Raw genomic sequence first — 17,841 nt, 5'->3', positions numbered from 1 at the left:
AGAATCGAAGAGGACAATAAAGCTGCTAAAAGGAGAGGCCGTGGAAATTCAACAATAATGGGAGCAAATATTGTTGAAGATAACAAAAAGAGAAAGAAGGCTTCTGGTCCGAAATACAACCCAAGCAAGAAGCGGTTCAGTGGAAACTGCTACAACTGTGGGAAAATCGGACACAAATCTACGGAGTGTCGTGCTCGGAAGAAAAACAAGCAAAAGGGTCAAGCAAACATGGTAGAAAAGCATGATGATGTTGATGACTTGTGCGTCATGCTTTCTGAATGCAACCTGGTAGGAAACCCAAAGGAGTGGTGGATTGATTCTGGAGCCACTCGCCATGTTTGTGCTGTGAGGGAAGCATTTTCTACATATGCTTCTGCTGGACCCGAAGAGACGCTCTCTATGGGAAATGCTGCTACAGCAAACATTGAAGGATACGGTAAGATATTTCTCAAGATGACTTCTGGCAAGGCCATGACTTTGAACAACGTCCTTCATGTTCTCGAGATTAGGAAGAACTTAGTCTCTACTGGACTTCTTGTAAAACACTGTTTCAAGTGCGTTTTTGTATCTGACAAGGTAGTGATTAGTAAGAATGAAATGTTTGTAGGAAAAGGTTACCTTACTGAGGGCTTTTTCAAGCTGAATGTAATAGTTGTTGAAACTAATAATAAAACTTCAGCTTCTTCTTACTTACTTGAGTCAAATGATTTATGGCATGTACGTTTGGGTCATGTCAATTATAAAACCTTGCGAAAAATGATTAACTTGGAAGTATTGCCTAAGTTTGAATGCAAAAAATTAAAATGTTAAATATGTGTGGAATCTAAGTATGTTAAACATCCTTATAAGTCGGTTGAAAGGAATTCAAATCCTTTAGACTTAATTCACATAGATATTTGTGACATGAAGTCAATACCATCTCGCGGTGGAAAGAAGTATTTCATAACTTGTATTGACAATAGTACTCGATATTGCTATGTTTACTTACTTAATAGTAAAGATGAAGCAATAGACGCATTCAAGGAAAACAAAAATAAAGTTGAAACGCAACTTAACAAGAAAATCAAAATGATAAGAAGTGATTGGGGTGGTGAATATGAATCTCCTTTTGAACAAATATGTTTAGAATATGGAATTATTCATCAAACAACAGCCCCTTACATGCCTCAATCCAATGGGATTGCGGAAAGAAAGAATCGTTCATTAAAGGAGATGATGAACGCATTGTTGATAAGTTCTGGTTTGCCACATAACTTGTGGGGGGAAGCCGTTCTTACGGCCAACCGAATACTAAATCGAGTACCCCATAGGAAAACACAATCCATTCCATATGAAAAATGGAAAGGAAGGAAGCCCAACTTGAATTATTTTAAAGTGTGGGGGTGTTTGGAAAAAGTGCAAGTTCCTAAACCTAAAAGGGTAAAAATAGGACCGAAAACAGTTGATTGTGTTTTCATAGGATATGCGACTAATAGTAAAGCATATCGATTTCTGGTTCATAAATCAGAAAATCCCGACATTCATAATAATACGGTTATAGAATCAAATAATGCTGAGTTCTTTGAAAATATATATCCGTATAAAAAGGAATGCGAGTCGATTGGTGAAGGATCTAAACGACCTCGGGAAGAAACAAAAGAAAGTATATTTAATCAGGGGGATCCAAGACGTAGTAAACGTCAAAGAACGTCTACTTCGTTTGGACCAGATTTTGTGACTTTCTTATTGGAAAATGAGCCTCGAACATTTAAAGAAGCTATGTCTTCTTCGGAATCATTGTTCTGGAAAGAGGCAGTCAGTAGTGAAATAGAATCCATATTGAACAACCATACATGTGAATTGGTTGATCTTCCTACTGGAAATAAACCTTTGGGTTCTAAATGGATTTTGAAGAGAAAAATGAAAGATGATGGCACTATTGATAAATTTAAGGCAAGAGTTGTTGTCAAAGGGTATAGACAACGAGAAGGTCTTGACTACTTTGATACATACTCCCCAGTTACAAGGATTACGTCCATACGGATGTTAGTAGCATTAGCTGCAGTGTATGGTCTTGAAATTCATCAAATGGATGTTAAAACGGCCTTCTTAAATGGAGAGTTGGAGGAAGAAATTTACATGGAACAACCTGAAGGGTTTGTGGTTCCAGGTAAAGAAAATAAGGTATATAGACTTGTTAAGTCCCTTTACGGACTAAAACAAGCACCCAAACAATGACATGCGAAATTTGACCAAACAATGTTGTCAAATGGTTTTAAGATAAATGAATGTGATAAATGTGTGTACATTAAAAATGTTCCAAATCACATAGTCATTGTTTGCCTATATGTGGATGATATGCTAATAATGAGAAATAACATTGCCAATATAAATGCTACTAAGCGTATGCTAACTAGCAAGTTTGATATGAAGGACTTGGGAATTGCGGATTTAATTCTGGGGATTAAGATCCAAAAGACTCCTCAAGGTCTGGCATTGTCACAATCTCATTATATTAAGACAGTACTTGAAAAATTCATGCACTTGGACTTTAAAGTTTCAAAGACTCCAATTGACGTAAATCTTGCACTAGCAAAGAATAAAGGCCAAAGCATATCACAATTGGATTATGATCATGTGTTGGGATGCTTAATGTACATCATGATTTGTACACGACCAGATATAGCTTGTGCTATAAGTAAACTAAGTCGATACACGAGCAATCAAGGTCAATCTCATTGGATGACAATGAAACGAGTTTTGGGATACTTAGAACATACCCAAAACTTTTATTTTTCACTACAATAAATATCCTGCGGTGATTGAAGGATATTGTGATGCAAATTGGATCACCGGTTCAACTGATTCGAAATCCACAAGTGGATATGTATTTACTATTGGTGGAGGAGCGGTGTCTTGGAAGTCGTCCAAACAAATATGTATTGCCCGCTCTACAATGGAGGCTGAGTTCATAGCCTTAGATAAAGCCGATGAAGAAGCTGAATGGCTCCGGAATTTCTTGGAAGACATTCCATTTTGGCCCAAACCGTTGGCACCAATATGCATACACTATGATAGCCAAGCGGCAATTGGAAGGGCTGGGAGCGTTATGTATAACGGTAAATCTCGTCATATACGACGAAGACATAAAATCGTTAGGCAACTTCTCTCTAGAGGAATTATCACGATTGACTATGTAAAGTCAAGTGATAATGTGTCGGATCCACTTACAAAAGGCCTAACTAGAGAGGTAGTTGAGAAATCATCGAGGGAAATGGGACTATGGCCGAGAACAAGTCATTGTGGCGGTAACTCTACCTAGAAGACTGGAGATCCCAAGATCTAGGTTCAAGGAGATCAAACAAAGTCATTAATGACGGTTTAACATTGTCAACAAAATTTTTTAGTCCATTCTCGTGATGAGACAATGTTCAGTACCAAGGATAAAGCATTAAGGCTTTTTAATGATTTCTAAATTTGATACAGGGTATATCAAATAGTATATCTACGGGATGACACGTTTAGGAATCACCTATGTAAGTGTGAAGTGTTAGCCGCTTCAAGGAGAATTTTGCAAGGCCAATTCTCTACGCACTTATGAAATCAGGCAGTGTTCATGGCTGAAACGAACACAACAATGAGAACCAAAGACGGTTAAGGGATTGATTGTGTGACTTATGGTTGTCTAGGTATACACTAAAGTTCGACGGTTCAAAGATATCAAATCTACCGATTGACCTAGTATATCCGACATAAGTTCACTACGGAAAGTTCAAAGGGAAACCTACTTATCCAGATGCAATTAATTCTTGCTTGCAAATCACACAAGTTTTTCATGCATACTTCCGTGATATAGTCATTTCCCATTCATGTGGGGGATTGTTGAGTTTTTGTTTAAGATGAAATAGTCTTAAAATGAGAGTGAATGGGAAATGGGATTTGGATTTGGATTTGGATTTGATCAAACGATCGATCGATTGATTAATTATTTGGACCAAATTTATTTGTTAATAGTGAATATTAACGTGATATAATCCGTGTTTGTAACGGATGTTTTCCAATCCGTGTATTGTTTGCACCAAGAAAGCAACAAGTTGCCTAGTGCACCTCCCACCATGGCCAAGTGCTCCTCCCACCAAGCAAGTGTTCATTCCACCATGTAAGTGCTTCCTCCATGATATCCTAATGCTTGTTCCACCATGGAGGGGGCAGATTTCTCTCACATGACTGCTATAAATAGAGCAAAAGTTGTAGAGAAAGAAGAACACACTGGAAAAAAAACACTCGAAACACTCAGTATACAATTGATATACACTCTGTATATAATTGATATACACTTTGTATACACTCAAACTACACTCTGTATACACTGTGTATACACTGGAAAAACGAATTGCAATCTGATATCCTCTTCAGTAAGATTTCAACATCGGCTATACATTGCATTCCTTCCTCTTAGAATTTTCATTTGACTTCTGAGTTCTCCTCCCTTGTTCTGCATTATTTTAAAACTACAAACAAAACAACTGTAAGTGTGATTTGCTGCCGAACTTTGCGTTCGCTGAAATACTGAGGTTTGAAGTACCGCTACATCAGTGTGTAATTCGTTCTATCCTGAGAGGAAATAATCCATAACCTTGGGTACTAGGAGGGGATTAAATTCCTTAAGGAAACACTGTGAATTCAGTGGGCTCGAATTAATTTTTGTTTCACTTATATCATTTATATTTACGTATGTTACTGCTGTAGATAGCTGATAAAGAGGATAATATACATCTAGGAGTGGAAAAGTTAAAACTTGATCTTCCATCATTCCATATTTATACCAGATAAGAAGTACTATACAGGAAAAACAACAAGAAGTAACATCCTCTACCATTTTGTTAGCATTTCCAGCCTCTGCAATGAGACCAAATAGAGTCCTCAGGCAGTCCTTCCTATTCTCCTCGCGATGTTCAACTCTGAGGAAAAAGAAACATTTTATTCCCGGTAAGCTTCACAAACTTCAAATGCGTGTATAAAGGAGCACCAATAAGCAGCAGTCAAATAATTCCTAACTAATTGTTTCAACAGGTAGTTAAATAATAAAACTCAGTTAGAAGCTAAGCCTAAACATACAGTAACAGCAACCCCGTAACAAGATCAGACACTAGTAATTTAGATGACCCACAATGTGACCTTACCTTTCACTAGTTATTGTAAGCTCGTCTCTCCCAGGATGGTAGCGGTTTCCAACCAACTCTCTTAAGCGACCAAATTGATGCTTTGACAGACCCAACTCTTTCACCGTAACAGCCAATTTGACTTTCCTGTTTTTTGGATGCCATGCATCACCACCAGGAGCAAAGACCACCCTTGTTTGCCATCTAACAACCGGCCCTTCACCTGGCGGGTCATCCAAATTCTTGTTCTTATCTGGCAACATATTCTCATCAAACTGTGGAGCATCCTTCTCCATCAGTTTTGCGCGCTCCACGACCACCCCATCCTCAAACTCCTTGAACAATGCATAGCCTTCTTCAGGAGTAATCTCACCTTTTTCAACCCTTTCACCTATCTCATCAAACTTAACCTCCACATTCTTCTTAATTTCGTCTGGGTAAAATAAAACATCCAATGAGTCAAGGAATCCAAATACAAAATAGATTGGGATGTCAAATAGATCGCCAAAAACTGACTCTACACTCTGTAAAAGACAAGTTCAGGTATTGTCCTAAAGAGAAAACATTACGTGCAACTGAAATATAATAAAGGTTATAACTTCATACGAGCTATCAAAAAATTAGCAAGCAAGGATATATACAACTGACTGAAGAGTTAAAGAATTTTGTTATGCAGGTAACATGTAATTTGCTCAATCAAGAAATTTTAATTTACTTTTTCATTGTTTCTACCACAACTCTTTGAGTTTTAACCATTCTTTTCTTAACTACACCAATTTCATAAGCCTAAAGGGAAAGGAATTAGAAAACGAAAATTTATTTAACTATCAAACTCGTTGTGGAAATCATACCCTGTGCCCATCAAAGTTCCGGCATTATCAGTAGGATAGCTGAATTGGAGCATAGATATTATTTTTAATTGTTAACTGGAGCAAAGAAATTATGCACCTGCCTAATCTGAAAAACTTTTCAAGAAGTCATAAGAGCATTCAGAAGTAGTACGAGGTAGCCTCTTTTATCATATCATCCCACTTTCTATCATCCATGTTGAAGAATTGATCAGATGCCATTCTCCTTTTCACTAAATCCGTTGTGTTATACAAATCTTCAATCTCTTCATCAGTGGAGTGAGCGTCCTCGAAATCCGATTCAATCTCTTGGTCATTTACATCATCCAGGGTTTCATTTGAAGCTCCTCCATTAACTCATCATCTGTGTGCTCATGCTTTCTCGTCAATTTCCTCTTTAAAATTGCTTCAAGAATTGACGGAAGCGCCTCTTCATTGCCTTTGTTGAAGTACTCCTCAATCCGCGTCTTCAACTCTACAGCAGATATAACAAACGAGATTACTTAATATGAAAACAAAGATACCGATTTAAATTTAAAATATATAATCCCCGATCTTATACAACAAAGTACTCCTAAAGGAATATCCATTGGACAGAACGCCATGAAAGTTGAAAAACAACTCTTTTTTTTCTGGGACATTGCAATTGGAATAACAAACATAGAGACGATAATAAACTAAAACCCAGAATTCTATCCTTTAAACTGTCTCCAATATCTTATTGTCAGCAATCAGAATCAATTATTTTCTTTTTTTCAATAACAGCAGCTTACGCATCTCAACTATTCCACCAAGTACCTATTACCTCCCACCAACACTTATCGGGTTACTAATCATCAATCCTAGCAAGAGAGATCCATTAAATTACTGATTAACCGGGGTCGTGACACCAAAATTGGGTATTATCTGTCTGGATTTATACTTATAGTTTATAGTTGTAGTTAGGGGTGTACATAAGTCGGGTTGGTTCGGATTTTACAATTACCAAACCAAACCAATTGTGTCGGATTATTAAATCTAAAGACCAAACCAAACCAATAAAACTCGGGTTTTTCACTCTCGTTTTTCTCGGTTTTTCTCGGGTTTTCGGGTTTTTCGGGTCTTTTCGGATTCTTTTCCGGTAAAATCTTCGTAGCGCTAGTAGAGTAGGATTGACCCGTAATACAGAACCTCTAGGCGTAACCTTTCGCTTAATACTAGAATCGAGAATCGAAACGTTCTGGTCCGGGAGGGATAATATCAACCACTTGACGTCCATCCGACGCATCCGTTATGGTTATCTCATACCCACCCTTTTCTTTTCGTATGATTTTGCTTACTATACCTGCTGCTGTAGCATTATAAACAGTATTGTTACTCTTGCTGCCGTCGGGATAAATCTGACCCCTTCCCCTGTTCCCGCCTACGTATATAGGATATTTTAAGAAGTGAACATCCTTCTTAGTAGCAGGGTCCGGGGAAAGAATAGGGAAGGTATAATGACTGGACCTTGAATTAGATTGGAGAGCCCGGACCCGCAGGAGGATTTATTCAATCACATAGTTTGGGCTCCTAGAATATGGCGCCCTTGGGGCTTTCTATTTGATTGTATCGAAAGGCCCAATGAATTGGGATTTCCCTATTGGTCCAGGTCATTTCGGGGGGTTTTTTCGGAGGGTTTTTCCGGTAAAATCTTCGTAAAAAAAACTTATAAATTATGCTCAAAATATTTCTTTAGTCCTAGTAAGATACAACTATATAAAATATTTTTCAAGAAAATAATACAAAATATGAGATATGTCATGGCATTATCCTAAAATATTCAACAATATAATAAAGACAATAAAATTATATAATATAAATATTGCTAATTAAAAAGCCATAATAAACATAAACATAATCTAAGAGTACTAAGTCATGCTAAAATAAGTATATTAATAAAGGAGTATTAAATACATGACTAAACGCTAAAGAAAAAATAAAAATAGGTAATGCATTTTTATCTAAATTATTGCAAAACAGAAAATAGATATTCAATACATTCCCCTTCGTAGTATTAAATTAAATATCTTTTGTTAGCATTAATATTGATTTAATTTTGGTTTGGGCTTTTGTTAGCACTATTTAATTTACTAATGTTAATGGTTATAAAACTTATTGGAACATTCAAAAGTTCTAAGTCCAACCTTGAAATAATACCTCAAAAAATAAAATTATGAAATCTTTTAAGAAATATTTATAAATTACATCACAATAAGTATATTTATATATTACATATATCTAAAATTTCTATATATGTAATGTCGGGTTGGTTTGGTTTCGGTTTGACTTTCTTTAGTTAAAACCAAACCAAACCAATTATGGTCGGGGTATTTTCCGACACCAAACCAAATCAAACCAACCCATAGTCGGGTTTTTTTTCTCGGTTTGACTCGGATTATCGAATTGGTACGGTTTGTCGGTTTGCTTTGTACACCCCTAATACTACATGCATCATAGACCAAAAACTAATTTCGTCCATACTTTTTTCAGCGAGGAAATTAACCCCACAACCCCATTTTCTCACATTTCAAAAATTACCGTTGTCCAACGTCTTACAGTAACCTTATCATGGTTGCTACTCTCTATGCAATGTGTTCTGCTTTTTTCACTCTACAACTCATGACACACTACATGGCATTAACAGACATGTATGTCTGGGCTCAATGTGTAATTTCCTATTCTGAATTTGTATGCTAGGCTGTCAGCAAACAATCAATGCACGCAAGATTGAATTAGGTTGATAAGTCGCCCGATAAGAGCTAAACCAATACCAATCCACCCGATATTTTATCGGGTGGCTAGCGAATTACTACATTTAAAAGTCAATAACCGATAAGCCAAACCGTTAAGAGTAAATAACCGCCCAATTCGCCTGATAAGCATCCCTAAATATTGCAGTGTTGTAGTTAAGATAGTTAGCAGAGTGTGATGCTTGACTATAGTTATGTAATGGTTTACTTTGGTGATTAATACAATTCAAAAAAAAAATTGGCATTTATTTATGTCACGACCCAAAAATCCATCCGAAGGAGTCGTGATGGTACCTAGTCTCTAAACTAGGTAAGCCTAACATTAACTGAGATAACATTTATATTTGCTAACTTTAATTTAAATAACTCTTAACAATTTACAATTCCCAAAACCGGTGGTACAAGTCACAAGCATTTCTAAGAGTAATTATACAAAATAAATACATCACTGCTCCGAAACAAAAGGAACAAATGAAAATAGGTACAATTGAAGGTGACTCCGAGGCCTGTGAACGCTATAGCAGGTTTACCTTGAGTCTCCACTGCAACGACCCGCATAGCTACTACCGATCAAATACCTGGATCTGTACACAAAAATGTACAGAAGTATAGTATGAGCACACCACGGTAGTGCCCAGTAAGTATCAAGACTAACCTCAGTGGGGTAGTGACGAGGAACAGTCCAGACACCTACTGGTCAAATAAATTGAACATGATTTGATAATAAACTATCAACCTAGAAATGACATAGTAATATCAACAGCAGGGAAAGAACAAACTACAATCAGTAGAAACAATAAAGAGAAACACGGGTGAAAACGAAAGATAACCAAATAAATTAACACCAACATAGCTAGAACACAGACAAGTAAAAATGTACTCAAACAAGGAAGGCGATGCCAGCTCAATAAATCATATCATTTTCGATGCACAATTTTCAGCCATTTCAAACTCGATGTCTCATATCATAACCTCAATTACCAAACTTTTAGCACAATCTGGCACCTTGTGCCCACATATTTCTATCTCACTTTACACAACAACGTTATCATATTACTCAGTTCATAGGGTCCATAACTAAGATGTTCAAGGAGTCTGATTTACATAACATAAAGTAGAGTACAACTTCTAAACCAATTAGGAACTCATCAAGAAAAGATGAAGTTATTTCTAGAAATCATTTGAATAGAGAAAGTACCATTTCAATTAAAGTACAACATCGAATAAATTATTACCTTTAACAAGGAATTTAATAAATTAACTTAGTAGAAATTCTATTTTAAGTAAAATACAACCTCAGACGGTTTAAGAAAATTTAATTGAGTAACTAAATGAATTGAAGATGAAACAATTATTGAAATTTTAAAGTATTGAAAAATAAGTACATAAATACGCCGAAGTGTTGAAAACACTATGGGGTTCATTCACAAAGGATCACAACGGTAAATGAATCTCAACAGTTAAAACACTTGAATTGGTAACAACAAATAAGCATAGCAAACAGAAAATGCACGTCATCATCCTTCGTGCTTTTACTCTCGTTCTCACCATAAGAATCAATATTCACTTTTATTATTTCTTGTTGCAGGTGTGCAACCCGATCCCATTTCAAATATTACCGTGGTAGCGTGTCACCGATCCCATTTTATATATCACCGTGGCGGCGTGCCACCCGATCCCATTTCATATATCTTGTTGCAGGCGTGCAACCCGATCCCATTTCATATATCTTGTTGCAGGCGTGCAACCCTGTACCATTTCAAATATCATCGTAGGCGTGAAACCCGATACCATTTCATATATCTTGTTGCAGGCGTGCAACCCTCTCCCATTTCATATATCTTGTTGCAGGCGTGCAACTCGCTCCTATTTCATATATCTTGTTGCAAGCATGCAACCCGCTCCCATTTCAAATATTACTGTGGCGACGTGCCACCCGATCCCATTTACAAATCAACATCAATCATAAAATAATCACGGCAAGGGAACAAGAGTATAACAACAACATCCCGACAAGGGAGACAAGATCGTAAACAACAACATCCCGGCAAAGGAACAATAGTATAACAACAATATCATAGCAAGGGAAACAATATCATAAGCAATAACATCCGGGCAAGGGAACAATAGTATAACAACAATATCCCGGTAAGGAAAACAATATCATAAGCAATAACGTCCCGGCAAGGGAATCAGCAAGTACATAATAATGGTCACAGAAAAATCAAGAAGCACGATAACCTCAACAAAACAACAAATCATAATAAGTACGTGATAATTACACCGATAACAACAACAATTAGACATGTAATATATTTGCACGTAGTCATAGAGGAACTCACAATCAAGAAATATCAAAACAATAAGGAAGGCAATCACTTCAATTAAGGCAATTAAGGGTCAAGGTAACACGTAAGAATTAGAGGAAAGCTAGCAACGTCATATGGAGCATATAGAGGCAATTTAAGCAATTAGGAAACCCAATCATAACAGGATACATTCCACATAAGGACCTAAGAACCCTAGAGGCAAATTTCCCACAAATAAGTCCGAGCACACACTCGTCACCTCGCATGCATGGACTGCAATTAGCATAGAAGACTCAATTCCTAAGGGGAAGTCCCCTACACAAGGTTAGACAAGATACTTACCTCAAAAACGACAAACCGATACTCTAAAATGCACTTCTCGAGTGAAAAGACCTCTGGACGGCTCATATCTAACCAAAAACGACTTGAATGCATCTAACAATGTAATAGAAAATAATTCGAATTAACAAAACTATGATTCCTATACAATTTGCAAAAAGTCAACAAAAGTCAACTCCCCAGGCCCGCACCTCGGATCCCGGCAAAATTTACAAAAACCGAATACTCATTCCGATATGAGTTCATCTATAAATAAATTATCTAATTCCGATACCATTTGGTCATTCAAATCATCATTTTACATTTTTGAAAGATTTCACAATTTTCTCCAAAATTTCCTTTAGATTCTCATGAATTTGATGTTAAATCTATGATATAATCATAAAATATAGTTGGAAATTGATTAGAGACATTTACCCAATGATTTGGAGAAGTTTGGGTCTTTGAAAAATCGCCTATGGAGGTTTAGGGTTTGAGAAAATTGAAAAATGGGTGAAAATCCCGTCAAAAATCTCACTTAACAGGCCTCAGATGTCGCATTTACGATCCAGGGTTCGCAATTACGAACCCTTGCAAATTGCGAACAAAGCAGGGATGACAGAAGTCACATTTGCGAATTGGGCATCGCAAATGCAATGAAAAAGTTCGCATTTGCGAACACACCAGAAACCATCAATTTTTCCGACACAAAAATGAGCATAACTTTCTCATACGATATCCAAATTTGATGATTCTTTTTCCTATGGCTCCGTAATTTTGATACGGATCTAATGGTTCAAACAAAACTGAATTTGGATCTCATTTGCTCAATATGATATCATTTTTCTTGAAGAAACGACGATGAAACATCCAAAAACAAGCGCAGCATAGCCTAAACCCATCCGAAACTCACCCAAACCCTCGGGGCTCCAAACCAAACATACACACAAGTCTAAAAATATCATAAGGACTTATTCGTATGATCAAATCATGAAAATAACATAAAAAACTATGAATTTAACCTCAAAACTCATGATTTTCTAACTTTCCAACCGGACGTCCAAATCACGTCAAATCAATTCCGATTCTCACCAAATTTCACAGATAGGACTTAAATATCATAACAAACTTGTATAAGGCTCCAGAATCAAAATACAGCCCCCATACCAACGCGTTCAAAAATTAATTAATTTATTTATTTTCTTTAAAAACCACCACAACAATTTTCTTCAAAAATTGTTTTCTAAGTATAGGGACCTCAGAATTCAATTCCGGGCATACGTCCAAGTGCCATATTTTACCGCAGACCTCCCGGGATCGTCGGAATACAGATACGGGTCCGTTTACCAAAAATATTGACCAAAGTCTACAAAAAACCAAATGTTAACACTAAAAATTACTATATTTTTCATATTTTCACATAAAAGCTTTCTGGTTTCACGCCCGAACTATGCACGTAAGTCGATACACATAATATGGAGCTCCTCGTGATCTCAAACTGCCGAACCGGACGCAATTGTTCAAACGATCAATTGGGTCGTTACAATTTAAGATGAGATATACTAGTAGGGTCTTCAAACTTAGTTTCCTGAGATGCTTCTTTTCCAAGTCGTTGAAGCAGTTCTGTTCTGTCTTCACTTTCTTTATTCATTCATCTCGAAAGAACTCAGTACTTAATCCAATATTTGTTGTGTGAAGCTACTATTTAATGTTCACGTTCAATCATTAGCACTTTCTTTTTGTGTCTCGGTTTGTTTGTTTGGTGGTGGTGGTTGGGCGGGGGAACCATGGTGCGATGTAGCTGAATCATTTTAAGCAAGCGGGAGTCATACTTCTATTTTCTTTTCAAAATGTTGAGGATAAGGTGTTTCCTTTTTCAGTTTATCCTGATAAATTAGGCCTTTTTTTAAAGTTTTATACAATATGTCTTTTGTATATTTTGTATCTAATTTATACATAGTAAAAATAAATTTCATACAACTAATTATATATTATATAATTTATCTACAACTTATCTACAACTTTCACACATTATTTCTACCCAGTTAAATACAACTACAATAACATACAACTTAAATACAAAATTTATACAATATGTCTTTTGTATATTTTGTATCTGATTTATACATAGTAAAAATAAATTTCATACAACTAATTATATATTATACAACTTATCTACAATTTTCATACATTATTTCTACTCAGTTATATACAACTACAATATCATACAACTTAAATATAATTTTTATACAATGTTGTTCAACTTTCATACAATAGTTAGAGAAGAATATATGAACAACAGAATACAATTTTTCTACAATTTCTGCAGTATAATGTATGTCATGTCTTCTTCTTCTTGTTCTTCGAGTTTCAATCTGAAATTCAGCCAAAACCAAGTCTAATCTTCACCAAAACTCCTCAAAATTGTGATATAAACTCTAAACAATATTCCCAATTATTTGCAACAACACCCAATTCAAACAAATAATGATTTTTGAAAATCCAAATTCGAATTCAAAGCTTCAAGACTTTTTAATAGCTGTCAATGATGAAATTGATGCTCTCTTTTCCTTTGCTTTACATTACTGAAATTTGGGATTGAGAGATAGAGAGAGACGTAGAGAGAATTCTCAATTCTTTGCAACAACATCCAATCCAAACAAACAATGTTTTTTGAAAACCCAAATTCGAATTCAAAGCTTTTTAATAGTTGTCAATGGTGGAATTGCTGCTCTCTTGTGCAAGATACGTGGGGAGGGGGTAGGATGTGGGGAGAGAAACGTGTGGGAGTGGAAGATATGTTAGAGTAATTTTAGAACACTAATTATTATCATTAATTCCCTTAAAATGTACATAAATGGTAATTGGGTATATAAAATGTAATTATAGTAAAACTTGAGCAGGGAGGGTAATATAGTTTCATACAGTGTATAGGAATGTAAAAAATCCAATTCAAATATAGCCAGATTTACAAGTGTTAACTGAAAAATAGCCACAGTTTTAAAAGTAATCAAAATTTAGCAACTTTTCATGTAAAAATAAATCTTAATGAAACACTGTTCAAAATCCAGAAAATATTTCAGCATAATATACTGGAGTTCGAACTTTTTACATGAGAACTTCTAGCATAATATACTAGAATTCCAGCATAATATACTGGAAGTTCATACACATGTACTCAAATCTCTAGTATCTTATGCTTGAAGTATATATACAGGTGCACAAATCTCTAGTATATTGTGCTGGCACTTTCCATGTTGCAGCAAAATAGTGACTATTTTTGAATGACTTTGCAAATGCTGGTTATTTTTCAATTACCAGTTCGAAAATTAGTTAGCCCGTGCTTTTTTTGGGAAGACTAAACAGTATAGCCGCTCCCAGAAATAAAGCAGGCGAAATGTGTATTTTTTGTATATTAACATATAATATGTATATTATATTTATATAGACATATATTTTATATATTTAGCTAGCGGATGTAATTATATTTGGCTGACTTAGCCAAATGTGTAACTTGCCCATTAAAATTGGATAATTGCTTATTTGATCCTTCATTTATTGGCAATTCTTAGTTTGATTATTGTGATATTTGGTTAAGCGTATTTAACCTTCAATTAATAAAAACTAGTATTAGTACCCACGCGATGCGCAGACAATTCATTTCAAATAACAATGTATGTTGTTTGAATCATGTACAAATAACCTTAAAATATATATATCTCAGATAAAAATTATATAACATGAGAATTTAATTATGAAGCAGGATATGAAATTATTGATCAAATCTCGTAGTAGACAACCAATCTTTTTAACATATATTTGTAGCAACCTAAACCCTGATTTTAGTACTTGCATTTCGTTCCGTTGTCGATATTAAAGAATACTAAACATGTCATATTATGATCTGTCTTGTTCGAGCACATTAGATCATATTATTTTAACAAAATTCTTACAATCACTTTATTTTTATTAGGAAGTCAAATATGTCTTATTCATCACATCATTTTTACGTAAATTCTTTTTTTGTTTGTTCTTTTCTTATAGTTATTGTATTATTTAATATTTCATATTATTATATCATCATATAATTTTTTGTTAGCTTATAATTAAATTAATGCCTTGCTTATTATCCTTTTAATAGTATGTGATAAAAATAAATATTTTATTCTCGAAATTTGATATATTTTTATCCTCTTATTCATAATATTTTAATCATTTAAATTTGTCAGTAATATTTTTAAATATAATTTAATTAATTGATTTTATATATATTAAAATTAATTTATAGTATAAGTATCCTCACACTACCTCTATTTTCTTTTAAATATACATTCTCTTCCCTACTATAAATGTTAATTAGTTTTATATTAATTTTTTTTACCTATAACCAAAATAATTTCATATTTTGTTTTAAATTGTAACTTTTAATTAGTCTAAAATATTAATACATAAGTTATTTGATTATCATATTCCAAATGTATTGAGTTCTCTTATAATTAATTTTGTATTAGATGATGTTAAATTCTTTCTTTTTAGCTATAAGATAAAATTTAATTTTAATTTTCATTATTAAGATTACCAATATTAGAAATTTATTTTCTATTTTTAAAAATTTATTTAATCGTAGTAAAAAACTTTCTTAATTTTATGAACACATTATTTCTAAATATTGTAATAATATTTTTACTATCATTTTAATTCTTTACGTAATATTTTTTTTAAAAAAATTCATCTCAAACTCTATTAATTTTTATCATTTTATTTTCTAAATTGGACCACATTTTCAAAAAATTATGCTATGCATTCAAACTCAAACTAACTGCACTCGATTCAGATATTAATCATAAGTCTAAAATATTAATACATAAGTTATTTGATTATCATGTTCCAAATGTATTGAGTTCTCTTATAATTAATTTTGTATTAGATGCAGTTAAATTTTTGTTCTTTTTTAGCTATAAGATAAAATTTAATTTTTAATTTTCATTATTAAGGTTACCAATAATAGAATTTTATTTTGTATTTTTAAAAATTTATTTATTCATAGAAAAAAGTTTCTTAATTTTTTTATCACATTATTTCTAAATATTGTAATAATATTTTTACTTTCATTTTAATCCTTTACGTAATATTTTCAGAAGAAATCTCATCTCAAACTCAAATAATTCTTATCATTTTATTTTCTAAACTGGACCGCATTTTCAAATCATTATGCTATGCATTCAAACTCAAACTAACTGCACTCGATTCAGATATTAATCATAGAAAAATATTTTCTTAATTGTTTGAACATATTATAACTAAATGTTGTAGTAATATTTTCATTGTCATTTTACTTCTTTACATAATTTTTTTTTAGTTTTAAAATACAAATTTAATTTTTATAAAATTACCTATATTAGAAATTTATTTTATAATTTAAAATTTTATTTTTTATTATTGTTTTATTTTTCATAAATAAGACTTCAATTTCGTGGTATTATTCATAATTTGAGCATTCGCATCGTAGTTTTAAGAACTTTCTAATCTTAAATTCAAATAGTCTTTTCTTTTCATTTCTAATAGTAAATTTCTAATAAGTTAACATAATTTTCCTATTTTTTAATCTAATATATAGTCTTATTATGTTTTATGTGGCTTTTCATTAACTCGTAACTTTATTTAATATCATTCTCAACTACTTTTCTTTAATAATATAAGATAAATATATAATTTTTTAATTATAAAATAAATATTTATTTTGTTTTAAAAATATTGCTCGAAAATTTTAAATTATTTAAAATTTAATAATATTTTTAAGTATTGTATATTTACTTTATTTTATTTTCTAAACTTATGATTTATAAATGTCCTTACATTATCTCTAATTTATTTTTACTGTTCAATATTTTTAGTTTTTTTATTTTACTATTAGACTTGGGTTATATGGACTTATATTATGACTTTTCTTATCATAATATAAAAAACTTTCTCATCTCAAATTTAAATAAGTTTTACACTTTTTCTTATGATAAAAAATCTTAGTTTTTTAATATTTATTCTTTATTATTGATTTTATATTATTCAATACCTAATATTATTACATTGTCATGTGAATTTTTATTAGCCTGTTTGAATTTAGTATCTATTTTTACCACACTCATTCTAATATAATGTAGATAAAAATTTAAATACTTTCTCATCTCAAATTCAAATAATTTTTATCATTCTATTTTCTTAATTGGACCATATTTTCAAAAGATTATGGTTTGCTTTCAAACTTAAACTAACTAAACTCAATTCAAATATTAATCATAGAATAATATTTTCTTAATTGTTTGAACATATTATATCTAAATGTTGTAGTAATATTTACCTATAAAATATTCATTTACACGATTTATCAATATTAATATGAATTTATTTTTCTTGTTATTAAAATATCTTTTGCTAATTATTTTTTTTCTTACCTTAT

General features: G+C 33.0%; 1 protein-coding gene across 1 annotated transcript; it reads right to left on the bottom strand.

Moving 5' to 3' along the window:
* Nucleotides 1–5,151: 5,151 nt before the first annotated feature.
* On the bottom strand, nt 5,152–9,318 carry LOC142182188 (uncharacterized). The gene is made up of 4 exons (XM_075256230.1): nt 9,291–9,318; nt 7,314–7,391; nt 6,311–6,464; nt 5,152–5,672 (listed from the first exon to the last, which is right to left on the bottom strand). Exons 1-4 carry the CDS (start codon nt 9,316–9,318, stop codon nt 5,159–5,161), a joined length of 774 nt encoding a protein of 257 aa, XP_075112331.1. The 3' UTR covers nt 5,152–5,158.
* Between the last annotated feature and the right edge of the window lie 8,523 nt (nt 9,319–17,841).

The sequence above is a fragment of the Nicotiana tabacum genome, chromosome 6, assembly GCF_000715075.1.
Source record: "Nicotiana tabacum cultivar K326 chromosome 6, ASM71507v2, whole genome shotgun sequence".
Taxonomy (NCBI): Eukaryota; Viridiplantae; Streptophyta; class Magnoliopsida; order Solanales; family Solanaceae; genus Nicotiana; species Nicotiana tabacum.
This window is presented reverse-complemented; position numbering and strand designations above follow the sequence as displayed.

What these genes read in the sequence shown, in the direction of transcription:
- LOC142182188 (XM_075256230.1), bottom strand. Translation starts at nt 9,318, where the DNA reads ATGCGGGTCGTTGCAGTGGAGACTCAAG. An exon ending in CGTTGCAGTGGAGACTCAAG is followed by an intron (nt 7,392 to 9,290) that starts GTAAACCTGCTA and finishes CTATATACGTAG; the next exon opens with GCGGGAACAGGGGAAGGGGT. An exon ending in TTATAATGCTACAGCAGCAG is followed by an intron (nt 6,465 to 7,313) that starts GTATAGTAAGCA and finishes TATCTGCTGTAG; the next exon opens with AGTTGAAGACGCGGATTGAG.